Source organism: Anopheles merus, chromosome 2L (assembly GCF_017562075.2).
Source record: "Anopheles merus strain MAF chromosome 2L, AmerM5.1, whole genome shotgun sequence".
Lineage (NCBI taxonomy): Eukaryota > Metazoa > Arthropoda > Insecta > Diptera > Culicidae > Anopheles > Anopheles merus.
Genome location: NC_054083.1, coordinates 19,342,953 through 19,370,708, shown reverse-complemented (window position 1 = coordinate 19,370,708; position 27,756 = coordinate 19,342,953). Strand labels below are relative to the sequence as shown.

Genomic DNA, 27,756 nt, shown 5'->3' with positions numbered 1-27,756 from the left:
CTGCATTGAAACTCTTCCCATCCTCTAAACTGTCTACACACAACGCACAACTTTTTCACAGCAAATTTCACCGTCCCATATTAGTAATATCATTATTCTGCTTCATGGAGCAGCAAGCGTCGGGTTCTATTGCAATAGCTAATGATCTACTCATACTTTCCCCTCTCGTTCGCAGCATCGGAGAAGTGATAAATCATCTCGGCTGGATTAGGCGCTTCCCCGCCGTGCGGTTCGGGGTGAATGACAGTACGCGCTCGAATGTGCCGACCGTGTACGTTGGGTTTCCGGCGGCGGTGGTGCTGCTAAGAGAGGGGGTGGGTGGGTACACGAATTAGCGTGACAGAAACTCCGGCGCCACCTTGGCCTTGGCTATGCTATGCACGCTCGTGGCGGTTCGCAATGGCAGAGCCGCCGCAAAGCATCGCTCGGACCGCTCCGGCGGGCCCATCCCGCATCCGGCGCGACCTGGAACGTGCAGGTGGTGCGGGGGAAAATGACTTCCCGCTGCCTGTGGCATGCCTGTCGCGCCCTCGTCCTCGGGATGGTGCTTATGTTCGTTGGCGGTGCAATGGCCACAGTAGGTAAGTTTGCAACGGTCGTTTGTGCGAGACCATCTTTTCTTTCTCGAATATCTCCCTCATCTTGATCTCGGTTGGTACTGTCTCGCTTCATCGCGCTCTTTTCTCCACAGGATACTACGCAAACAACTTTCCTTCGCTGTCGGACGTGCGAAGCAACAACACGTCGTCGATACGCGTTAAAAACGAGCACCGAGGATTACACCTGAACAATCTATCCTACGTCGGTCCCATCATCATGGGCGTTGGCGGTAAGTCACGCTGGAAAGAGGCAGTTTTCGGCCATCATTGTGGATTATGATGTCAAACGGTAGTGACTGTATGAACCTTTTTGCATTAGCATGGATGTTGAATTCACCAACTGTAATGAGCGAGACACCAAAAATGGGTTTCTGATGACTCATTCTAAACGGATTATGTTTTACTGGAAAAAAAAGTTATGAAACTGATATTTTCAATTGCCTACATTACTCTAAAAGCATTGCAATTGTTTGTGCTTTTCTCACCATCAATTTCTCATTTGTATTCGACTCAGAAGTAATTTCGTTTTCCGTGAACACATTTGAAGTAAATCATTGCCACCGAACGACGTTTTCTTCCCTCAATTTTCCCAATGATTAATGTCTTGCAGGAAAAAAATTGGAGAAAAGCCCTCTCCACAATCGACCGAACACCAGCTTAATAATTCCTGAACGTAAGATCGGCATGGATGTGAACGCGAACAGCGGAAAGAAATATTCATGTTTAATGAAGTGATGACTGCACATGGGAGACATACCGTTTGCTGTGTCCGTTGTTGGTGCTACTGCCACTGCCGAAAGGAAGCGTCGTTGATGGGGTTTACATGAAGAAGGATCACACACTTTGCAACTCGCACAGAACCAACGAACCATACTTTGTACACAGCGGACAGCCAGACGCGAGCGAGATCATGGTCTCTTTTGATGATTCTATCAAAGGAGAAGCGTACGTTTTTGGGTTCCTTGATGGTGGTTCGTTGAGTTTGAACAGCCAAAAATATAGCAAGTCATCGTTTGCTACTTCGCACCCATGTTAGGGGAAAATGGGTGTCAGACATGCATTAAATTCGTTTTACGCAATGCGGAACAAAGTTGTATGCTTTAAAAACTGCAACAATTTACAATCATTTTTTTATTTTTACGACGTTATATATTATATGTCACCTTTATCTAAAGATTGTTGTTTATGATGGAGTTCTTCATAGTATGCACAAAAAACCCTTCGTAAGAAAAAAACCGCTTAAACAAAGCAAATTATTTCGTGAACACATTTGAAGTAAATCATTGCCACCGAACAACGTTTCAAATTACGACGTTTTTTAAATTATTTCGGGCAAGCTTTGATGAATTATGAGTCCATATTATGACTACAATATTGTCTGCTTTCTTGGCGTAACGACCTAACTTATTTGTAGTCAAGTTTGTGAATACTTCTGTATATTTGTGGAAATTTAATCAAGACAAAAAACGTTAAATCCTTTGGAATGATGAATAATGATGAGATTAAATGATGAACAGGAAGTTTTGAAACAATAATTGCTGATAAAATATTCTCTCGAGTCCCTACTAGGTTTTGTTGCATACCATAGTAGCTAAATAGTAAAACGAAACGATAACGATATTTTATGTAACTGTTTATCCCTAACCTTAAAAAGTTAAAGACATTTCAGAAAGGACGCCTCCCTAAAGACGTTTTCTAAGCAACACATTATTCAATTGTAGTGACCATCCAAGACATCCTTTTGATTTTATTTTAACATTCTTTATTCTAAATGCATGGGTAGTTGGTATATCAATCCGATATAGAAATTGTTCACAAGTATGTTGTATGAGTATTTGAAAACTATAAAATAAACAAAGCGATGAAGCAACATATCTTCTTAAAAGACTGCCTCATAAAAGATTGATTGAGTATAAAAGGGTAGCCGGATGGTCCATCCTATATCGGATGGTCTGCTATCATCGGAAATAGGTCACATATAACAGGTCCTTTCCTAGAAATGAGATTACGTAAATATCAAGCTGATATGTGTATTGTGCTTTACAATTACGAAAAGGTAGTTTTTATCCTTTCACCTTGGTAGATCTTAAAATACGTTATAATATCCAAACCGCGTCTGCACCAAACCACCAATCAAACTTACTATATACATTTTTTTTACGAAAGCTTAATCACATAGTTCAAACCCAATAATAATCATGGATCAGTTTAAACTCACTTATAATTAACATCGATTAACGACTCATACTCTAATCCTGTAAGCCCATTCCTTTCATTTCCCATTTCCGTCATATCATCGTTAGAAGCTTTATCTGACAAACGTTCCGTCTGATCCACTTCAGACTGGCTGCAAACATATTTCACACACAAACCGGCTCCCCATGCTGATTTGGCCCCAAACAAGATAACGATCCCCAAAGCAAAGCCGTACGGGGAGAACCCAGCAGGCATTCTCACACCATTTAGGATGAGATGAAAATTCCACTTGACGATCCTTTTCACCATCAGGGGCGAATGCCATCACTAAAATGGTATGTGAAGCGAAAAAGAGTAAGAGATAAAAAACACAACCATGTTTCGTTTGTGGAGGAAAAAAACACACACACACACAACGCTCCGGTATTGAATGGAAAATAATATATTTGAATTGAAAGTATCCATCTTTGGGAGTTGAGAAACGAATTGAAAGGAATGCGATACCGTACACTGTTTAGCGTACCCGGAATGTGTGTTTGTTAGTGAAAGTTCGAATTTGGTTCGAGCGTAAAAAGTGAAGAAAATGCTCTCGCCGTATGACAAGCGTATGCAAATTGGTTCCACTTGTCATCTGTATCTGTCAATCCACAAAGGGTAACTTGCTATGGTAATGCAAATGCGGAACGGGCGACGGATTGTATGGTTTGCTGCCTGTTTGGACAAACTCATCGGTGTGTGAAAATGATGGATTTTAGATGTGCGCTCTTGTTATAGAATTATGATGTTTTGGTTTTGTCGCACAGATGTTCTGTTGTTTTGCTAGTTGTTTTTGCGGTTATCATTCAAGCGAAATGGGAATTTAGCATCTGCAAAACAAGTACAAAGGGGCCCTTCACGATTCTAGTCAGTTTTTTTGTATGGAGTTTGACAGTTGGAGGCTGAAATCATGTAAACCGGGTCCATACAAAACCACACACAAAACTAACCTACAATTTTCAGTCAAAATTATTCTAGTCTTAAAGCTAAAATTAGATTCGAGTACCTGCTCGGTAAACACGACAAATCAAGGTGGTGTTTTCATTTATCCCAAGTTGCATTAAAGAGATCATGGTTCTACCTAGAATCAAAGTGTATGTAGTCCAGGTGGTCTCATAGTATTTTTTTATAACCAAATTTGAACATCATTTTTAGACAGATCGGGTGAAAACTTTTGCTCAAACAAGCTTTCTGGAGGCTTGACGAATACACAAAACACTCTTAAAATTTTCATTCAGAAACAGAAACGATAAAAATCAGCCTTCTAAATTCATACTTCTTCTTCTTTCAGGCTCAACGACCGTTGTCTGACCGGCCTTGACCAGGCCTGCCTGTACCACTACTTGTGAGCTTGGCTTTCAGTGACTTATTGATCCCCCCATAGCAGGATAGTCAGTCCTACGTATGGCGGCACTGTCCATTTGGGGCTTGAACCCATAACGGGCATGTTATTAAGTCGTACAAGTTGACGACTGTACTACGAGACCGGCTCTCTAAATTCATACACCTTGGGATAATCCCACCTGTACATTATACCCACTTAGATAGCTGCTTGGAAACTGCTAAACAATGCAAACAGCTGACTTGCTGAAATATCATCCTACGAACTTAAAACGGAAAGGGCCTCAAAATCAGGTTTTGGATGATGCAAAACAAAGTTTTTTGTCATTCATAAAATTCGTTCAAATTTTGTATGCATTAAAAGTAAATATTAAAACAATGTCTTACTTTGCTATTGTTTCCCTACCATTAAGCTTAAAAGCAAAAACAAAAAGTGTGAAAACAGATTAATGGAGGCGCCTGGTACGTGATAAAACATGCAAAGCTTGCCGCAAGACCCCGTTTACGAATGAGTATTAAAATAAACGATTTGAATACGTGTATCCATTTTTTACCCGTGAAGATTTAAATTAACAAAGATTAAAAGATAACCTAATTAAAGATCTCATGCCTGATGAAGCCAATTATAGGTAAAAGCATGCTTCTAAATTACGTTTTCGCTCAATTGAACATACATGTGCGTCGTGACTGCAATGAAGGATCATGTTTAATTTTCTGGCAAATGATATTTATATGAAACGCAAAACCAACACATTCAACGCATAGATAATGAAAGGACGACGCATACGCATGGGACATTAAATGGAAACTTCTACCATTTTATTTCATAAACCGTTTCTTGGAACCACCTCATGTCATTCACGGGCACACTGAAGTGCTCAGTGCTTATCTAAAAGGTCCGTTCGTCGGAAAACCCCAGAAAACAACTCAGCCAAACCCAAAAGATACTGCAAAACATTTGCTCGGAAAGCGCGCCCGTCTGGTTTCGTTTGCTAATAGCGCGTTCTTTTTACATCTCGGCGATTTTGTTTTCATTTCACGTGGAGCTTTTTTTCCACTCTTTCCGCCATTCCTGTACAGCTACAGACGTACAATGGCATCAAATTTCGGCGTGTTCTTGTGTCGCTGTAAAAAAAACAGCTCTGCTTCGCGTCAATCCCTCCCAAACTTTCCACAGAGTCGAGTGTGTTGCTTCGCCCTTTTTTCCGGATACGTAAAGAATACAACCATGACCTCGAACCTTTTGCAAAACAAGTCCTTTCCGGGAGGAGGAAGAAAATTGAAACGGATCGGGGGGACAGGTTGACGAAAGCAGCAAAGAAAATACCGGCTGACAAATGGAAAAGATGTGTCTGACATTTACACACAATTTAAATGTTAATGGCAAAGGGTTACAAACGCGTAGGCGAAGTAACATTCCAAAAAAAATGAAGAAAATGGTCGAAAACAGGTCTGCAATGTTTGATGTTTTGTCTGAAAAACTCTCGTAATGTCTCGATTTTCCTTTACCATCTTTAATGAAACTATTCCACCCATTGCCAGGTTTCATCGTGGTGGCTTCGTGCGTGATGACATTCGAAGCCCGGGACTCAGCGGCCAAGGTGGTCCCAGCCCGGTTCAAGCTGAACGCTCAGGGATCCGCCCGAAATCCCAGCCGCAACAATAACTCGCGACGTTCCACAGGTAAGCTCGATTTAAGCAACGGTGTGTATTCATTTCTCAATTTGCTATTGCCGTCAAAAGCTGGCATTAGGTTAGGTTTAAGTGGGGAGTGAGATTATGACGAGGGCCTCCATTATCCTCATCATCTTGAGAAGGGTTAAAAGAAGCAAATCAAATGTCCCTGAAAGGTGACTCACCGTTTGTGAGATATGAGTGTCTTACCATCATAGAAAAGGCTTTCTGATCGCACCCAAAAACGGATCTCTTCCAACAGTTTATGAATTGAAGGGTAACGTTTACCAATATTTCACTGCATGTTCAGTACATCAGCTGCATTACCAAAAAAAAAGAACCCAATCAACATCTGCTTGTAACAAATTTTACCAATTCAGACATTCCATTGAATTGATACGCCTGCAGCTAAATGCGTAACCGTAGATTGCAATGACTGCCGGTGAAATGGTTCGTAAAAAAGCAAACAGAAGCTGACAAGCACTTTCCTGCCAACATTATGCCAACAGAAGCAGCATATACCGGAAAATGTAACGCTGTATAGACGCGAGTGAATTCCAGGAACGAGCTGTTGTCATATTGTTGGCAGCGGGTGCAATTCGTGCAGCTCTTTATATTTGTTTGGAATGCTCTTGTTTCTATCATGGTAGAGATATTTTCAGCGTAGGTACAAACAAGAATCCTTCTGGGAACTTGCTTCAAACCAATATTTTTAAAGCGAATTTCTTTGTACCTTTTATAGTAGAATCTGATATTCCTTACATACAAGTATTTTTATTTACAAGTTAAAGTGTGCTACAGCATTCCAACTAGTGTTTTTACTTTAATTATCGAAGAATATTTTAGGTTTAAATTAATGCTTGTATCAATTGGCGTATATTGAAGTAGCACTGAATTTTCATCTGAATTATCATTCCTGCTATAATAATCATTACCACAACGCATCTTCAACGTCTTTCACGAGAAAAACTTGAAGTTAAAATCAACCCGCACCCTCTGCGTCTTGTCATCTTTTCTCAATTAAAGTTTTCTTGTTTGCGGTGTAGTTTTGTGTGGCTAAAACTTCTTCCCACCACAGTCGAAATGAGATAAAAAGATCCTCATTATGGCGTGTTGGCGTGTGGTAGAAAGCCCTGCGCAAGAATGAAGGAATAATGCAAAATACAGGCGGTCGGTTGCATCGTTGGATTACGAGTACGGTACATCCTCGGGCTTCCCCTTTTGCTCGTTACTTCCCCCCACGAGCGCACGATGGTCGCTTGTACGGTATGTGAACAGCATCATACTTAACGGGAAGAAAGTTGAGCAATACAAGTTCTCTGCCAACCGCAGTGCACTCGGCTTCTACAAGAGCATGACTTCTAGACACCGATTTGCAGCGTGCAATCGTATAAAGACTTGAGACCGCAACTTGTTAGGAAACTTTCACATTCCCCTATCAGTGGGGAAGTAATATTTAGCACATTATTCTGCTTCTTTCCACCCATTCCGTTTTGCCTCTTTTCAAATGATAATCACTACACGACAGCTCCTTTTTTAAATGTTTAACATTGCACATCCTTCAGCAAGGATGTTCAGTTCAGTTACAGTTTCATAATTCAATTCAACTACAGTTACAGCTCAAAGTCTAGTAATATACATAAAACAAACTCTCTAACCGCTCTTGTTCATGTATTTTTTTCTTTCACTTTCTTCACTTCCATTTCAGGTGTCTCGAATGGCCCAACAGCAATCATGGGACCGCAGACTGCCCGCTGGGAACAGCACTTGGGCGTCTTTCGAACTTCGCCCGCCACGGAGCAGGTCCCGGACCGCAAAGCACTCACGGCCGCTCTTGTACACTTCTCCAAAGCCTTAGGGTAGGTAGTCAAGCTGAAACAGACGACAAGACTGTTCCTGCTGATAAGAGTCTTTGCGGATATGATGGATGCTTTTACGGCGTGCATATATATTTTTTTATGTCAGACCCAATGTGTAATGTTATTTATATTAACGAGAGGCAAAAGAGCAATGATCAGGGACTGCTTGAGATATTTGTTAACAAACTACAAGATCGTTGTTTTTATCCACTTTTAAAACTTTTTGTATGTGGTTTAAGTTTTTTATCCAAATATTAAGTTTTAGAATGCGTCATAAAAAGCATATTCCACTGCTCTATTTGGCGTTAGTTCCGTGCCACCAAACTGCTGCTACTTACCAAGCATACTGATAATCTTCTCTGGGTTGACAATTTGCATACCGACACACTTACAAGAGCTGCTCATCAAAAGTCAACCCATGCCTGTGGTATACACTTATGCGCATAATATCATCCAAGCTCATTTCCATAATGCCATGTCACGGGGATCAATCTTCCTAAGGCATGGTCGTATAGGATGCAAATAGGATAATAGGTGCATCCTGTGAAGTGATCTGCATCGAAGATAGAATAACAGTTGCTTACTGAAAGAAGGTTGGATAGGATATGGATGTTTTTCTTTGAGTAAAAGTTAACTATATAGTTTTGTTAATAATTGTATAATGGTGGTTCATCAGGTGGTGACTGACTGAAGCATGTTGCCGTATAATTCGGAAACGCTGCAAAACATATGTTTTTTTAATGTTTTTTTATGAAACCGGGTGGGAAAAGCTTAATAATAGGTAGATACAAATGTTCTGCAGGTATTTCTAACTCTTCCGCGTCAAAAAACGATGACAATACTACTTAAATTTGAGATCCGGAACGACCATTCCCTCGACAACTCGGAATAGCTTCCACCATATTCTCTATTAGTAAAAGAATCTTCTCTGCACATATTTTCCCATATATTGATTGCTCTTCTTAGAAAAGAAACCTTTCAACGGTTTGTTCCAACCTCCGTTACGTCTGATCTGTAGCCATTGCATTACCTTTCGGCAACAAAACATTTTTTACAGAAAAAAACCATTCCCCAAACCATAAGATAAACTTTGCTCAGGGCCGATGCGATGGATGGTGGGTCCTATTTTTGGACGCAAATCGATACTACTTTCACATCGAGCGTATAGATTGGTGCAAGTATCTGCTACCAAACATCAGCAAACGAGCGCGAAGGTAAAGCGCAAGTAGTAGGATCTTGTTGAGTATTTTTCCACTTCCCACACGCAAATGCCTGCATAGTCAGCGAGTGATGCTTTATCGGTAAACTGGACGATGTTATGTTTAGGTGGTTATTCTAATAAAACAAAAGATGTTTTTGCGGTCCTTTTTGTACGGTATCAAATATAATTTAGCATTTTATTGTAACACAATATGTAAAGTGAAAAAAACATACAAATTGATAGTTTTAATGTTTTCCCCATAAAACAAACCTGAAACTGAAGCTCACTCAATGTGGCCACTTTATAGGTCATCGTACATTATCGCTACACCGCCATCAACATCCTCGTCTTATCAATTGCATTATCATCAGACATTAAGCTGAAACGATTTAAGTGTCCCAGTTTCTTGGCTCCCCGGAGAGAACTAACACGGATGTGTGCTAGGTATAGCGTGCAGTCATGAACATCATTTGTTATATGTTTACCAACCAACCAGCTCCCTCGTTTTCCTTGTCTAACGTCACCTCATCAACGAATGTAAGCTCATATCGTCCATCGTCGTCACAGCAGCTGGTACAAATTACAAGAAATCACAGCATTTCACATTTGGTGTACACCGCAACGCTTTAGCTCTTTCGCCGTTTTCACACTTAATGGAGAAGCTGAAGTGAAGCATCGGTGTTCCATTTTTCCATTCCGTGAAATCCTACACCCAACCGTCGGACCGTCGAGCTGTCCAGGGTCTATTAAACCCGGCGCACCGCTCGGAACGTCCCGCTTGCCTGCCATCAACCGCCAATTGATGCCACGGCATGTAATTTGTGCCCTGGCTCAGCGGGCAACACTTTGTGTAGTAGTAATTTCGCTGCGTTTCTTAACGCTTTGCTTCGGCTGTTGCCAGTTTGCCGGGTTGGTTGTCATCGGCTGGCTTCCTCGCCGTCGGAGACAATGGGGCGCTGGCGACAATGAATTCAGTTTGCGAGGCTACTTTTCTTTGTAGGACGGTACGGTTCGCCAAGATGTTTCCCGGTTCGTGTAGACACGACGACAACTTTGCTGTCCCTGTTCGTGCAAGCGGATTACTGAAAAGCCAATCAAAAGGAGGGCTCAGCAGAAGCAGTTTAGCAGCGTGGGAGAATGCTTTGCTGCTTGATGTCTTGATAATATGCTTTTTGGCACAGTGTTTGTGTAACAGTTTGCAAACCGTTTTGGGAGCCTTTATGTGTGACTGTTGACGAAGGTATGAGTGTCATGAACAGTAAATATTTAGAAATCTCGAATGTTTGCTTTGTTTGAAGAATTATTAAGATTTGTTCAAACACAAGTATCGTAATTTACACTATTAAAATTAGTTAATTTGTCGTTATTGATTTTCTTATTTGAAGAGTTTTCAAACGAGTATAATTTCATAAAGTTTGAAATAAAATCATAATAATGTAGAAACTGAACAGAACAAAATAATCCAACGCCTAATTTAATAACTTTCAACATTTACTCATTTACCCATTCACCTTAAAAATGTCCACTGTGAGAATTTCAACAATATCATTTACCTCTAACGCAATTTATAGAGTGTAAAAGAACACAATAGAAACACATTGTTGCTAGAAATTAAACCATTCCGTACCGCACCGGGTTTGTAGCTCAAAAGCAACTGCATGCTTGGGGAGGGATAGGACAATTGTTTCCGTTTTTGGTGTTAATTAAATTTCTCCGACTTACATTGCACCGTGTGGATTGGCAGTAGAAACATTGGCAAGAGGGACATTTTGTGTGGACGTGCAATCATTACTCCATGCAAGCAAGTCCCAATGTGTCCAAGCAACCAGATGGTTTCACTGAAATGTCCCAGCACATTTCACCGGATTTCTAGACGCAATCAACGCAACAGTGTACTCTTTCCCATGCATCGGTGCTTTCTTTCGACTACGATTAAGCTGCACAATGGACGCCCTTAGCATATACACCGCACGCTGAAGAGTGTGAGTTTGTTTGACCTTCTTGTTGCATACTAAAACAGCACAAACGTGGTAAGTGGATCAAGCAAATTGAGGGACTTGCATTTGATTGCACTGATGAAGAGAGACCGAGCTGGGAACATTTATTATGCTCTAGCGAGGGAAGGGTTTTCAGACAGCTTGATTCTTTGTAAATATAAATCATTTACAACAACTACGTTTTATGCTATGTTACAATGTTGAAGCAATGTGTTTTTGTTTCCATAATAACGCACTAGTTTAGTTAAAGAATAAACAACCAATCAATTGCACACAAATATTTATGATTATTGTACTGATACTGCATCATGTTCAGCAATTTATTCACGAAAAATATAGGGCTATCAGTACAATTTGTAAATTATATACTAAATCTTACAAATGTAAAAATACAGCTATACTCAAAAAGGGAAAGAATGTTCACTTGAACTGTTGAGCCATAAAGGTGAATTATGTCAGCTAATTATAATAATAAAAATACTAAGAATGTGGCTAGCAATAACAAAATAAGCATCCCTTAAGCCACCAGCTACTGTTTCATGGCCAACTCTAACTCGTATTACCGTCACTTTTGCCGACGCTCGGAAGATTGTACAATTTATCATAAAACACTCCAGCCAGGAACCATCGACGCCATCGCCACACGGTGGCACTAGACAGATAAGGACCAACCGCAACACGCGGCCAAATAAACCGGTGGAAGGATACAGTACACTATCCGTTGAGCCGTGATGATGAATCGTTTCACTCGTTACAGGCACCAGCAAACACCCAACGGAGGGATGGCTATCTTATGGCTCACACTTTATTTCATCAACATTTCTTTTTCTCCATCTTGCTTACACGCACCCGCTTTCTTTCAGGACACCGAAAACGTCACCCCATCGGCGGCCGAGCGAAAGCCAAAGCCGGCGTGTGTCACGAAGCGGTTCGGTGCCCAATTTGTACGCCGAAAAGCTGAACGTTCCCCTGCTCGCCTCCGGCTCGCCCGCCAACATCCGGTCCGAGGCGGGTGGCCACCATCGGCATCATCGGGGATCGCGCGTCAGCAGTATGGTACAGCGGTCGACGCGGGACCCCATTGGCAGTGGGTTGCTGCATCCAGGGATGCTTCAGTTTCACCGACACGCCCTCTCGGTGGACGAACCGGAACCGCTGGCCAGGTAGGTGCAGCCAGGTGGCGGACGAATGGCGGAGGGATTGGATAAATGTGAGGTGTTTTAGAGTTTGGTGATGAGAGATGGTCGTTTTGTCCGTATTATGAAGCGTTTCGCAACAATTTTTGATGAATAAATTATGAAGCTGAAGCTGAACGAAGGAAATGGCACGATAAATATGAGCCAGTACATCTTTGCAACGTTTTGACAAAAGCTAAAACGTTTGTTAACACCTTTTAACTACAGTAAACTATTCAAGAATAATAATGTAATAGCAGGTAAACAATATAATTATTTGTATTAGCAATAAAATACCTGTTATTGACTAAAAAATAACAAAAATAGAAGTCATCCATACATTTTCTTTAGCAAAAGTTTTGAGTATTTAATCGTAAAAACAATTAAGTTGGGAAAATTGTCAAATAGCCTATTGATTAGCATTTTTTTTGTTAAACAGTCATAAAATGCATGACGAATTATTTTTTCAATCAGTTAAAACATTTTACTTAACTAGGAGGGAGATTGTACAATATTATCATATTTTGTGTAGCGTACTCTATGGATGACTCCTTGGAGGATTAATTTGATTTTGAGTGAAAAATAAATCAAATCATTCATTTTATATGATATTCTTTTAACTATTTCCATAGATTGGGCGTGTTTAGTATGGAAAGGGGTATAATTAATTAATATGTTTTGTTTATTTTACGTTTATATTTTACAAGTTATCAAATGTTTGAGGGAAAGTAAAATCCAAATAGGCTTGAACGTCATCCAAGGTGGAGAATTAGTTCGACGATAGTAACGATATGATAATGATTGTAAATGTGCAATTGAATGACAATATTTAACGATATGAACTGATTGCGTTACGAATCGTTGAATTGTTTCATCAAACACACAGAACAACCGAAATTAACGCTACTACATCTCGAACCTGCCGAATGGGCACTCGGCCACAGTTTGCCAAATTCAATCAGACTCTATAATTACTCATAGTTTATTACAGCCCCACTCAAAACTGCTGACTTGTCATTAAAAATGCAATCAACTCAACCATATTCCAACCTCTCATTTTCTCCCAACTCTATAATTCCACCACATTGTTGGCGCTGACACCACGCAAGGACACTCAATCAAGCCGGCTCGCACGGTTCGGTACAGTACGGGTACGGGGGCGAGATCGTACCCGTGCACAAGCTGCGAGATCGCAACAAACGCTCGGATACGGCCCGCCGGCACGTCCTGTCGCGCCAGACCAAAATTGAAAAAGACGAATCGCTCGGCAGCCCCAAACACGGCCACATCAGCCGACGTGCCTCCACCATCTCCAATACGTCCGTCTCCTCCAAGCTGAACCGGGGTAGCCGACGTGCCTCCACCATCTCCAAAACGCCAAGCGTCGATTCGCGCGGGGCAGCATCCACGATCGAAATCAACAGCCCGGACCGGTCGCTGCTGCTCGGGCTGACGCCCCCGAGAAAGGGCACGACGCCCGCGTTCGGGCCCATATCGACGCCGTCGGTCGAGAAGGAGTGCCGGTAGGTGGCGTTATTTATTTTGCTGTAGCACGTGTCTGTCATGCCGTAACCTCATTCGTCGCAATATTGCCTGTTTCTTTTTTGGTAGTTGAAGTTTATTTTTAATAACTTGCACATAGTGACGGACCGAATAGGTTTAGAAGATGCCGTTAGTGTTGTTTTGTGTATTCTGGATAGACTTACATTTTCCTATAAGTTGAAATTTTTTTTCTAATATAGTATTGTTACGACATTTTGAAAATATAATCTGCGCTTCTGGAAGGCGCTAATCATTTAAGTAATACACCAATATGAACTGAAAATGTACGTTTATAGAGGTACTCTAAGTATGAAACGATTTTATAACGATTTACTAGCATAAGGAATCAATTTGTGAACTAATTTATTATTGTTTCAAAGTATAACTAGCTTAGTTTACTCAACTTGGCCAACTGATTCGTTTTGAAGAAAAAATACTGTAATTAAAATGAAAAAAATAACGTTGTAAGCATAAAAGTACTATCTATTATTCAGGCTTGTTATAATTATTTCACTCTCATGAATCAGTCTCCTAAAAAGGCAAATTGGAAAAGTTACCAACGTGGAGGCCTTTAATTGAATTTATTTCCAAATAACTGTAATCAAAAAGTTTATTTGAAAAAATGTTTCAGAAGCCATTTGCCTCACCCAAAATACGCTCCAAACTGGTACCGAGTTAATAGAGCGTCCATCATCAAACATGCATGCCACTAATCACGGGTCATCGGTATCAACGGATCTAAAAAAAAAAAGAAGAGAGTAACTACCACTCATCATCTGTTGAGCAGCAACGCAAACATTCAAATATAAGCTCAACAGAACCTTCCAGCTACCTTCCTTCCAGCGCTAGCTTCATTTTATAGCTAAAACAAAGAGTTTTCAATTTTCCTGCTTTTCTGTCCAAAACATCTCTCCCTAGACCCGCTCTACACCCACGGGCTAGCGCTCGAAACGAAAGTTCAATGTCTTCGAAACTGTTGTCGGTGGTGGTGTTTTTGTTTCATATCGATTTCAAACCTGACATTTTGTTTACCCCATCCCTCACCCCATAACATCCCTTTGCGGCCATTTTTGGCAGGCATTTTGATGGCTTTCTCTTTTCGTTGTTGCTGGCCCTATTCGCGTAGCGTATAATTGCGTATTCTTCAGCACACGGCCGAAACACAAACAGAAAGCCACGGGCCGAGTTTTGTAGTTGACTGACCCGGGCATGATTGTTTCTTTCCTTTCCGCTTCGTTTCATTCGCTCTTTTTGTGGCCACGAGCCCAAAGCCACCATAGTCACCAGGGCTAATTTTTTTTCCTGTCCGAATACGACCCGAATTATATACCGAGTGGCAGAAAAATCACTTTCAGATTTATACTGCTTCCTGCCGGCGCATAAACATGGCGTGCCCATGGTAACGAAAGGATCGCAAACTGCCCTCGCTGAACCGACCACAAACAATGTAAAACAAAGAAGAAAAAATACCAAACAAACAAATCCAAGACGCAACAGGATTGACGCGTGACGTCCAGTTTACCATTGCGTCGTATAGCACCGGGTCCGGTTGTTCGGTGGTGGTGTGGTGATGCTTTTCCACTTCAACTGCCACCATACGGACACGCTAAATTCCGTTCCGTCACGCAACGATGCTAATGACCGAGTTATTATTACTCTTTGGTTCGCCCTTTGTTGTACACGTGCTGTTGTTGTTCTTTTATACATTTTTGTTTTAGTTTTTGAACAACATTGTCCACCAAATAGTAAAAAAGAAAAGTCATATTTATGATATATTTTTGAGCTTCATTTTTCTCCTGTTCTCTCTCTCGCTCGAATAGGAGTCAGCTGTCAATTTGCTCCGAGCCGGCGGCGATCAGTCAACGCAATCTCTCCTGTCAATCGAGCTTGGAACCATGCGTACCGGAAGAGGAAAGCTCCCCCGAGTACGATCACACCGGCGACGAGGCTAACGGCGAGGGCAGAGAGCAGAGCAATAAAAAACATCCCTCACCCAACCCTGCCGAACCGCTGTCCGTTGCAAATCCTCCCCTGCGACCGGACTCACTTGTGCTCGCGTTAAAGGAGAGGGCGGCGTCCGGGGAGCAGGGAAATCAGCAGCACCAGCAACCCAACCGGCAGCAGCAACCTCTGTACCGTAGCAACTCGAGCAAAAGCTTCCGCAAACCCAAACCAAAGTGTGCGAGCAAAAAGCTTAGCAACGAGTACGACCAGATCTACGTAATTAGCGCTGGTGCCGGTGCGCCGAACGGAAACGCAGCCGGAAACAATCGTTATCCCAATTTCCAGCATCAGACGCGCCCGGCCGACGACGACCATTACGATTCGATCGAGGTCATACACGAGCGGCGCAGCAAAAACTTTAGCAAGTTTTCCAATGCTAGCACGAGCCCGCAGGAGACGCTGGCTGACGGTGGGGGGCAAGATAATGCACCGGGCACATACCTGGTGTCTTCCGGTTCGATAGAGGGCGAATACCGGAAGATGGGTTCGAACGTGATTAGCGTCGTGGCGGACATATCGCCGGTGCCCGCAAGCAATATGGCGGTGGTGGAGGTGCCTCAGCAGCAGCAAGAGTCTTCTACACAGGATGCACCAGAGCGGATGAGCGGCTGCAGTAGTCCAACAGTGAAAAAACAGGATGCGAGTGAAAGCATTACCAACACGAACGTGGAATCCCGGTCAGAAGAGAAGAACGAAAAGCAAAACAATAACCACACGGCGTTATCGCAAGCGAAGGAAGATGCTGTGCCAAAGGACGAGAAAGTAGACTCACAATAGAGCCAATAACGGTGTATGGTCTAACCCGGGTCAAGCCCTTAAACGACCCGGTCCTTCTTAATGGAGTTCCTTTCATCGCTGCCCAGGAGAACGAGTGAAGATGGACGACCAGAACGCAACGGTGAGGTGTGTGAAAATCGCTCGATAAGTGTTGAAAAGTGGCTGCTTCCAACATTACTGCAGCTTTTCGTCACCTCGCCGCAGGTAAGCCGCGTCATGTGTGGGTCTGCCCTGGGCCTGTGCTCGATAGATTCAATTTCATTCGTGCGGGGATGTATAGAAACGAACGAAGGAGGAAACAAGTGTTGCCCTCGAGGGGCAGTGTTTGTTTGTGAGCAGGGACGAAAAGGAGCAGATAGTTCGCGAGATTGGTTGCCGAAAGCGCTTTTACTTCTTCACGACAGTTACAGCATGGTGCAGCGATATCCTGCTGACATAAAACACGAACCCACACACACACACTCACACACACACACATGCAGTTGAGGTCGAATGGTTGCAATCGTTTGGTGCAGTTTTCGATTACACCGAATGGGATGTGCCAGGAATTTCAATTTGCTAGCCGTCGGTTATTAGACTTTCTTTCGATTAAATTCGACACGCTATAAGTAGGTTGTTGTGAGGTCATGGTTCGGAGTCTTGGGAATCCTGTTTTTTATATCAAAGCTGTTAACGATTTTGAGCAAACAATATTGTAATTCTTCAACTATGTACACTTATTATACATACATCATTCCTCAAATTATTTTCCTAGTTTTCCACCATTCCTTCATCTTCTTTCTCTTGATTTGATCTTCCAAATGTCAGAAAAGTAAAGCACTTTCAACAATCACTAATGTAGCAGAAAAAGTGGCGCTCCATCTGTTGTGATTTCAACTTTTTCCACCGCAAATGTTACATCCCATCGGAAAAGACGTCCATTTGTTCGCCCCAAATCTCCAACATCACGCTTGACATCCTTGCAGTGACGTGGGCGGGTTCGTGATAACTGACCCTTTACAGAAATGTTTGGCCGCCTTTTCCTTTGTTCCAACTGAACATCCATCATACAAGCAAGCTTATCTTCAGGTCAAGTTATACGGGTTCAGTTTGAGACTACCCAACAGATTTCTTCAAGTCGATAGAAACACAGCAAAGTATGGGCGGGATGTTGCACGAGTGTTTTGATGACGTTTCCGCTGTTGGACGTGTTGGCAAAGAAAAACTAACTCAAACACTCTTTATCTACTGTCCTTATCGAAGCCTTGCAAAAGTATCTGCTTGTGTAGTGAAATTGGAGCCAAATAGTGAACATAAAAGCTTCCGGTGAAGCTTTTAATCTCTCTGCTATGTTTTTAAACAGCAATGTTGGCTATTTCTGCTAACGTTTCGTACAATTAGGAGCTATTTGATGTTGGCTCGAAGAAAAATCGTCGTAAAACAAACCATTCCTAAAATTCTCAACTAAATGAGGGCAAACATAATGATACCATGCTCTCCCCGTTGCAATAAAGCATCATGATGCAAAAGTTTTAATCTGCTCCACCGGGACAGATCACTCGACCGAGGACCTTGTGTCATCGGATTACACCGGATTGGTCCCGCAAAACTTTCTAACCACCGAGGTCAACCATACGGTAAGTGAGTTAATTTTGTGTGGAAAGAATGAAATCCACCCATCATCGTTTGTTGTTTTTCACCCTAGAGAAAAGGGAATTTCGGCTCGGAAAACCACAACAATTCCAATCTCGTTTAGTGACGTTTAGTTTAACCTTTTGCCGTCGCTTGGCGATGTTTATTTTTATCGGTGCCTTGGTTTCGTTGGCTGGAATTAGTTATTTCAGTTAAAGTAATTGTTAATTTTATTTGATACCAACAAACTTTTTCGTAAAGTTACATATGCCACAGGGAAATATTAAACAGCTTAACTTTTTCAATCTTTTTACACATGAACTTCCATTTCAACTTTAACCTAATCGAACAGGAAACTCAATCCACGAAGCCTAAGTGAAAGTGGTATATTTTCCGCAGGTGCACATGCCAAAGTCAATTATTTGAATCCGAATAACAAACACACATTGTGCTACCCAGCGTTCCTACACGCTTCGCTTTTTCCACCCATTGCACCTTTCACACCGACGGCAATGTAAATGTAGCCCCACATTTCAATACATTCTCTCTGGGGCAATCAGTACAGAACAGACAGGAAAGCTGGGTCACGTACGGGACAAAGAGTAGAAAGGAAGAAACCACCACAAACTCAAAGCTTCACTTCAAAGCAATCGAGCCAGAACCGATACGATTGGGGTAAAAATGGGAGCACGAAGTGAAATTGAAATTGCTATCTCCCTGCCCAAAACCATCACCGTTCCCAAGGTTTCACGGGCCAACCGACAACGGGAACGTACCAAAAGAAGGATAAGGTAGAATTGAAACGATAAATTCAATATCTAACGAATGTTTACGCTCAACACTAGCATCGGGATAAGGAAATGGCAAGAGAAAGTAAAATACCACTAACGAAGGAGAGAGAAAAAAAACGAACGTAAGGAGGTCAAATACGAGCAAGTGCACAGCAGATTTTTGAAGGTGTCAGTGAAGGAGCAGAAGGAAAAACATAAAAAAAGAAAACGTTCAAAGAAAAACTTTCCACAAAAAAGAAAATGGCAATGCAAGGAGCTTCAATCGGTCGAGCGTGTGCAAATTGGCTACGGCATCCACTAACCACACGCCGTCACACTTACACTTTACAAGTTTGTTTGCCATGGGAGGGATTGTTTTGGAGACGACGGCCCACAAAAACAATCAAAAGCACCAAAGCCAGCCGGCTTGTTAGGGAAGCTGCAAGCTAACAGCACGGGAAATGAGTAACAAATACGATGAGTGAATATAATCCCACGATGATCAGTTTTCCATGGACGCACGATAGCATGTGCTGTTAAATGTATGCGTGAGAATTGATCACAGTGGTGACATAAAAAAGAAAACTAGATGTACATGTGGTTACAATTGCATTAGATTAGGTTAAAATGTGCGTGTTGTTTCAGTTTCAGCTTAATAACAATCATATACGATAAGTAGCGAAGAAAACAAATAACATGTGCAAGGAGGACATATTTATCGTATTGTTACCTTCTACTGTATATGCAATGTGTGTGCACACTTGCCTTCTTGGCGCTGTTTTTTTGCTGTCCGGATATTGTACAGTGAGTTAGCAGAGCATATTTACACAACCAAGTGGTGAGTGTGATTATTGGGGAAAGGGAAGACAAGTGACCCGAGATGAATAGCGCATGAAAAGGAATTGCACATTGGGCAGTGAAGTAAGGAAAGAAGAAAATAATATTTACAATGGTGATCACGAGATCGAGGTCGGTTTACGAAAGGCTACTCTGTGAATGGTTGGGCTTACACTCATACAAAAGACAGTTAGAAACAGAAACATCTGCATGAAATGGATCACTTTTCATCATTTCATTCCACTCCTATTTACATCACCTTCCCAAAAACCGATCAATCACAGAAATTATTCGTAACATAGCGCTAATTCACAAACACCCAGATGCACACATAGAAGCACCAAAGGAGAAGAACTTAAAAAAACGTAGAAACAATATTTGAGTGAATAGATCAGTGTCTATTTATTTCATATACGTACCACTACACAAGTAAGCATCAAAACCAAAATATTGTGCCAAAAAGAAACGAAACGGACACACGCACACGGTTACAACTGGAACTGTGTGCACTGGGTGGGCAGCATACAGAATGTCAACACAAATGTGAGTGGAAAATCAAATTAACTCCCCGCGTAGGACCACGAGCTTCAAGTATATGTTGTTTGTTACGAGCTTTTCAAACCGCGGACCGTTTTCCCGCGGCAAGTTTGCGTGTGGTCATGCAGTTGAGTAGATTAGAGAACAGCCCCGCAACGTAGAGCTGGAAGCATGGAATGTAGAAGTTTATCTTACCACTGCGGATAAGTTGTTCGGGCACTTATGATATTTTATTTTGTTTTTTTTTTCTTAATTTTCTATTTTAAAGGTGAAATATTTCATTACCATTCCATGCGCTTCCTGCTCCATGCTGTCCAGCTCTGCACGTCAACCGTACGGAAAATAGTTTAGAAGGGGATGGGAACTCTCATACCACACGCTGAGCAGCGAACGTTGTGAAGCAAAACGAGCAATTGTTAAGCGTAAAAGTTATATACTCTCCGAGACCGTTCTAGCGTTTGTATACGGAAAACTGATATTGATTACTTTGAGCACTGTGTGAAGATGGACGAACGTTCGATGCCTAAGGAAGATGGTAAATAAATGTCGTTTTGATGTAATAAAAATGCGTGTTTGTACAGGGTAAAATGATAATCATATCACACTAATAATTAATTCTAGTTTTCTTATCTATGCAATGATTGTAATTTTCTTATTTAATTTTTCCCCCTTTTAGTAGAGTATGTCCCCCTATCCTATCTCCAGAAGGTTTGCACATCTTTTTCCACATGAAAGATGATCGGCTCGTAATGGAGACGCCTGGTAGATAATAAATTCATCAACAAAATGGTTTTTGTTTTCTATATGGATCATTTTTAAAACATTTTTGCTAGCTATATTTCGATATTTTACGCCAGTCATAACATTTTTAAAGCCTTCGATGCTGATGGTGTCCATAAAACATATCCCACGTTCATAAATACTCTGCATATTACCAGCCGTTTTATTGAACTTTCAAATCTTTACCACAACATTGACTTCTGGAATAAAAATTAAAAAAAAGTCTCGTGCATGTGTTCGTTTTACACGAGTCAATAAAAATATACGCCATTACTTAAAAACACTTCCCGAGCGACACACGCAAATCATTTACGCAAACACTTAGCTACAGACGCCCAGCGTGGAATAATGTCCACAGCAAGCAGAGCACTTGGATGATTAGAGTCATCATCTTGGTACCTTCTCTCGTTCGTGTATGTGTGTGTGTATGTGGCTGTCGTAAAACCCTGTATGACATAACCACCATCGTTACCGCCGCCTGCAAAGGTGTAAACCCTACCCTCGAACCGGAATATGGTTGAGTGTTTTCTATTGCGAACACTTCTCCACGAGTTCCTTCCCAGCAGCACAGCCCGGCGAGTCGCAAAGCCATAATGACAATAGGGAAACAAAAGGTGCTAGTCTTTGACGACGGGTACACCGTCGGTTTATTTGCGCTACCCACATTCCATCACCACCGCCGCTAGCTGCGCGATCGGTTCACGCTAACGAGCTGAAGAGTGACGACGACGATGGTAACAAAAGCATTCCGTTCGGGAAACCACATTTGCCTCTCGGTGCATTGCTGCACCGTTGCACCACGCTATCGGAATGCCAGATGCTACAATAGGTAGGAAACTCCTCCCGTCGAAAGGAAATGGTTTCCACATTTTTACACCATTCCCATTCCTTTTGTTCGGAAGCATTCAAGGGTGCTCGGGATTTTTTTGATCGCTCCCTGTTCTTATAATAAATGAAAGCGAGAAGCTTGATAAGTTATGGTGCTGCCATTGTTGTTTTTAAAGGTGAAGTTTGCTGCATTTCTTTTGTTCTACAAAAACAAATCTTTGATTTTTATCATAACACAAATATTGTTCTAAAATAATTTTTATTCTTCAAATCATCTTCGGCATGATAAAAGCCACGAATAAAAGAAACCTTACTTCTGAAAGCCAATAATTAGTCACTTTCTTCCATCAGCGTTATTCATCTTGTGTGTTATTTGGTGACGTTTGCGTGACCGGAAATTTAACCATGACTCAGTACAAGATGGGTTCGTTTCTTTTCTCATTCAAAACGTACCTCACACGCCTCCAATTCCAAAAGGGAATGGCCGAAACCTGGCGGACGCCATTGACCTTCTCAAGGATTTTTCAACTTGTTTTCCACTTCACACCTGAGCACCGCGCCTAACGTGGTTGTTGACTGTTGCTAGGAGTAAAAGAAATGGATTAGTTTCAGCAACGGAGCTTGCTCTTTAAGGATTAAAAAAAATATTTCATGGTAGAGCTTTTTTCTTAAATATATAAAAATAAATGTTTCGTTCGTTCTTATACATCTTTTAATACTCCGACAGTAAAAATCCGTGAATTAGTATTTTATTTTCTTTTATTTATCACTCCAAAAATCCCAGAAAAAATGTTAAAAGCTCAAGGACATACAAAACGATATGAAACGGGTTTGCAGCGCGCGAATAATTATTTCATCACCCGGCCATAAATATGGCCCAACTTGCAAAAATATCCCTCTGCTAATTCCAACCCGAAACCACCTACTATAAAGCAATAACCGTACTAGGCAGCAACACATCAATTCAAGCAAGAAAAATAATTTCAAAAAAACGAACGAAGTTCGTCGTCATCAAATTCGATGACGGCACAACTTTGACCCTCTAACGATGGAGGGAGGGCAAAACGATTTCTATTTCCTAGCACAAAACGTCACCACTACCACCATCATCGCCACCACCGGTGGATTAGCCAGAAATAAAGAATGGGACAAGAAGGCGGAATATAAAAAAAATACGCAGACGAGCTAATACGAATTCCGGACGGTGGGATGAGGTTTTATTGCTGGAAATAGACTCTGTGAAGGGGCGGTTGGAAAACCACTAACAAGGGACGGGCTGAGACAAATAGGGGGGGAGGGGCAGGTGGCTCCCTCTATAAACGTTCATGATTTATGCTGGCACTGGTGGTAGCGCGATTCTTCCAGCAAACCGTCAAGAAATCGGTGCACGCTACCGACCATGCCCTTGTTATGCATGGTTTGGTGAGAAAGTTCGTGCCTTATGCTCTTCGCTATCATCCAGGGAGCAACGATAATTAAATCAGCCGCCATGGTCGGGATGGGTTGACGCGATGGTCCCTAGAGAGAGTGTTGTGCCCAAGCTGTACCCTCGAAAACTTTAAAACCCTGCTTCGCGCAAAGAATGAGTGGAAAAACAGACAAATGAATCCACTCGGGTGTGATTTCCTGCTTGATTGCTTTACAATCAACTACCGATTGCCGTGGCTGCCGCTGCTGCTCGGGCCATTAAAAGGGAACAAATCGTTTTGGTGGTGCCGGCGGAGCTGTTGTGCCGTGCGCGTAAAACATATTTTAGAGCTTTTCAGAGTTTTTTTTTGTTTTGTTTTGGTTATGGAATGCGCACAAACCAGATTTAAATAAAAGGGCTTCTGGATGGGGTGAAAATGAATACGCACCCTATCACGCTGGACTCGATAAAATGGTCTGAAATATAATTTATGATGGCCATAATTCTTGATAATCAGGTGATTCGATTGTTGTGACTTTTGTACGTATCTATCTTCAACTTTGGTGTGCCGTTAAAGTGGATGTACTAAAATGAAAATGTGCAATGCATTGATTATTTCAAAGTTTTGTTTCGATAAAATGTTTCTTATGGTTAGAAAATAAAACCAATGTTTTTTTATTCTGCACAGACGTTTACTTTTACTTTTACTTGAGCCCTGTTCTTTACTTGCTTTACGTTGATTACACTTAAACACTTAAACGTTAAATTCGAGCCACAATTTATGTTTCCAAATACGTATTCCTAATAGTTTCATGAAAGGTATTTGACGGCCTAATTTCATACGTGAAAAACTATGAATCAGGATATCGATACACCAAATTTTAAAGTTGATGTCAACCTGCTGTAGACAAGTTTGTTCGATCGTTTGGTTCTAGCCGATAGCCGATAGCCGGACATCCTCTTCTGCCGTACTTCAAAAAGCCGTACTTTGCTGTGTTTTTAAATTGAAAGTATTCAAACATGATATAAAAAAATTTTTAAACATATTTTTACTGAAACTGAACTGAACACAGCTCATTAATTGAAAAAAAAAATTGCAATGCAGTTCAGGCTCCAAACCAGGCAACAATGATTAAAAAGGAAAAAAATAAAGCAAAATGTTTTAAGGAATCGTAGCTTCCTCTCGCCATTTCGTCCTCGTGTCAAACCTGCATGAAATTACTTCAACTGCACTAATGCAGGCATAATTGTTTTAGTTTTGTTTCAAATCCTCCCTATCAACCAAGTCACGTGCATGGTTTCACAGAGATTGCTGCTCCAACCAACTCTTCACACTCTTTATGCCCACGGCAAACTTTCTACTCTCACCGAGATGAACGACTTTCGAAGTAAAATATACTCCATCCAACAGGATACTCCAGAAGCTGTTTGAAACGTTTTGTTGAAGCACCATGCCCTCAAGTGCAATCACACATTCACCTCGATGAGTGTTTAATTAACGATAAAATTATGTTGCGCACAATTTAACGCAAACTTGACACGTTGGGGTACACACTGCCTTCCCGTCTCATAAACGAGGCAAAGGCATCGGAATTGATTCGAACTTTTCAAGTACCATTTTGAGTAAAGTTTCCTGTATGGGGAGGCGAATATCGCCACATTGATGGGCTTGAGCTGAAGGGGAAACTTAACCACAGCAATGGAACCGGCACAATGATGTAGATGCGTGCGATCGTTGTTTTGAGAAAGGTTAAAATTAATTTGCCTACATTTATTATTCGTTCGAAAACTTTCAGCAGAGTTTTGTTAGTTTAGGGTAAAAGGCTCGTGGATCATGTTTACTCGTTCGGTTTATCGATAATTGGGTTGGCTTTCTTAAGAAATGATGGGAGAGATTGTAACGATAATATTTCGATAACGATAACGATAAAAGATATTTTTTCGATATCAATTCCTTTTTCTACAACATTTTTTCAGTTATTTTTTAACAAGAGAGATGTTTCGTTAGTTAGTATTTAGGACATTTTTGAAAGACTAAGTAGTGTTAGTTTCACACGTACTGTTTCACTGTTGTTGGAACTCTTGAATTTGATAAATATTGTTGACATGTGTGATGATTGTGAGGTTTCATTAATGATTTTTGCAATATAAATTCAGTGGTAAGTTTTCCATAAAAAGAAACTCTCCAAACAATTCATAACTAACTTGATACATCATCTGCCTTAGTGCATGTGTTGTAGGTAGATCAATGTGTTCAACTCAATGTCGCCATTATTGCTATTGTTTCCATCTCCAGACGATAATTAAGCATAACACCATCCCCATTCAACAAAAATGGTATGCTGAGATGCACAAAACCTTCTTCATTATTCGAGAAGGTTTACTGTTTGTCTGTGAACATCTTCATAAGTCAGAAGAGCAAAACCTGTTTACCCTACCTTGACCTATCATTTCCATCCTTGGAATAATCAACCTTAAGGCGATCCTTTTATGGTACTTGCATTGTGCAATTTTTAAAGTCAACAGCTAATCTGCATAGGGACCTTTAAGTGACTTTACATGATTATGCACGCCCATCAAGGTTCGCTCGGTGCATAGCAATAACACTCCACCTCGATGCATTTATTACGCTGCCGGCTGAACGTAAATAAAAGTCTGCGTGTTACCGTTGCCACGGTCGATCCAGCAACCAACAACACACCGACGATCGACGATTAATATCGCCAGCAATCGTCAACACTAACCATGAACGAACTTCCGTATCCGTACCCCTGCGCTGCACACGCTATCGCCCGGGGTAAAAGGGAAAACATTTTCCACCGGGAACTGCAGATTACATGTACGCATACAATGGCACGTCTCGGGCGATTATCGATTTTCACCGGGTGCACTTTGCAGAACCGAATAATGCAAATGGGCACAATGGTTGCTTGGTGAGATGCAACGGGACCACCGCTTACGTGATCTTTTGACACGAAGGGGTTTTTTCTTTCTTTCTTCATTTCATTGCCCATTTACTTGTCGACCCATGCACGTGCAAGGTTAAGACTTGAATTAAACAGCGTAGTACAGGGAGGAGATGCAGATACTAGCAAAGAGGGGAATTAATGGGTTGCACGTGGATTGAAACTAATCTAGCAGCTCAACCTGCAGTGAACTTATATCAACATGAGTCAATGGATATACCAAATATAGAGAGAACAAAGGCAAAGGCATGGACTTTTTACATAGGGCGCTTTCAAGCTTTCACATCAAATTTGTTACAAATGAAAGTAAATTAAGTTTGCATTAAAAAAAAATATTTTAAAATCTAAAGGACTCAATATCTGCTTAGACCGGCAATTATAAACCCAGTGCGTACATTATATCATCCTATTAAACACATTTTTTACTTAGTTATATTGTCCACAACCGCATAAGAGATTCAGGAAAAAAATCCTTCTAAAACCGTGACCAAATCCTTCAAAAATATTAATAATTGTGTTTGAAACGAATTTTTTTATATTCCTCGCATTTTGTGTCCGATTTCTGAAGTGGTAATATTTTAGAACTCATTGTTTAGGGCTCTTATATCTAAATTTTATTTCAATTTTTATTATTTATATTTATTCTTCTTCCAGTATTTCTCTTTAATATTTATTCAGATAACAGGAGGAACTATCATAAAGCTAATGTAATGAATAACATATTCCATGCTTCATTTTAAAACCATCGTTTTGCTGCTTTGGACATATTTTTTAATCTCCAATGAGTTTAAATAGTGCAAATATATCCTTGATGACTCCTGATTCATCAAACTACTTCAATCCTCGGCTAGCTGTTACTATTTTAGTATCGCTAATTTGTATCTATTTTTTCTCACTTCAAAAATTACTCAGAATGCGTTCTATGAATGCATGATATTGCAACTATAACAAGGTCAGTAACAATAATTTTATTTGTTTTCGTTGCATATTTATGTGATAAAGTTCCCCCATTAGTTGTATTTGCAGTCTACTTCAACAGCGGAAAACTTTGTCGTTCAAGCTCAGCACAAAGCGCACTCGTACAAAAATACGATCACCGCCAGACGAAATCATTTTACATTCCTGAACTTTTGCTATTTCCAAAGTTTCGAGCGGATGCGCCCCGGTTTCTATAACCATTCAAATATCGCCTAGTATTCATCGGGCCCAGAAATACGCTTTACGGCTGTATGCTTACGGGTACCTTGATTAAAAATACACAAAGCAAATGGTAGCCACCCAAACAAAGCAAAAAAAAAAAACAACCCTTTTGACTGCAACATTCCACGGCCAAGGTAAGCAAAAGGAGGCACTACACACAAAAGCAACAATAAAAAGCGGTTCTTCATCCTTTGGTTGTGGAGTGGATATTTTGCAACAACAACCACAACAAAAGTTTGCACCGATCGTGCACCACTGTACGGAAATAGCGGCCAAAACTATTACGCCACGTCCGGGCATGCCAGAAGACGACGACAACAACAACAACGACGACGACGACGACGACGACGACGACGTAATAGGTTAAATGTCTAGCGTACATTTGTTAACATCAATTTATGTCGCTTCGGCCGAAACA

At 41.2% G+C, this 27,756-nt stretch overlaps 1 protein-coding gene across 4 annotated transcripts in view; it reads left to right on the top strand.

Moving 5' to 3' along the window:
• LOC121593151 overlaps positions 1-19,973 on the top strand; it is a 30,379-nt gene extending 10,406 nt beyond the window's left edge. For all 4 annotated transcript variants that reach the window (XM_041915270.1, XM_041915269.1, XM_041915268.1 and 1 more), the window contains 7 exons: positions 176-581; positions 692-829; positions 5,715-5,855; positions 7,555-7,705; positions 11,767-12,066; positions 13,188-13,601; positions 15,441-19,973. In XM_041915270.1, coding sequence (XP_041771204.1) covers positions 377-581; positions 692-829; positions 5,715-5,855; positions 7,555-7,705; positions 11,767-12,066; positions 13,188-13,601; positions 15,441-16,401 — 2,310 coding nt within the window. In that variant the 5' untranslated portion in view covers positions 176-376 and the 3' untranslated portion in view covers positions 16,402-19,973. The remainder of the gene's footprint in view (positions 1-175; positions 582-691; positions 830-5,714; positions 5,856-7,554; positions 7,706-11,766; positions 12,067-13,187; positions 13,602-15,440) is intronic.
• Positions 19,974-27,756: the final 7,783 nt, after the last annotated feature.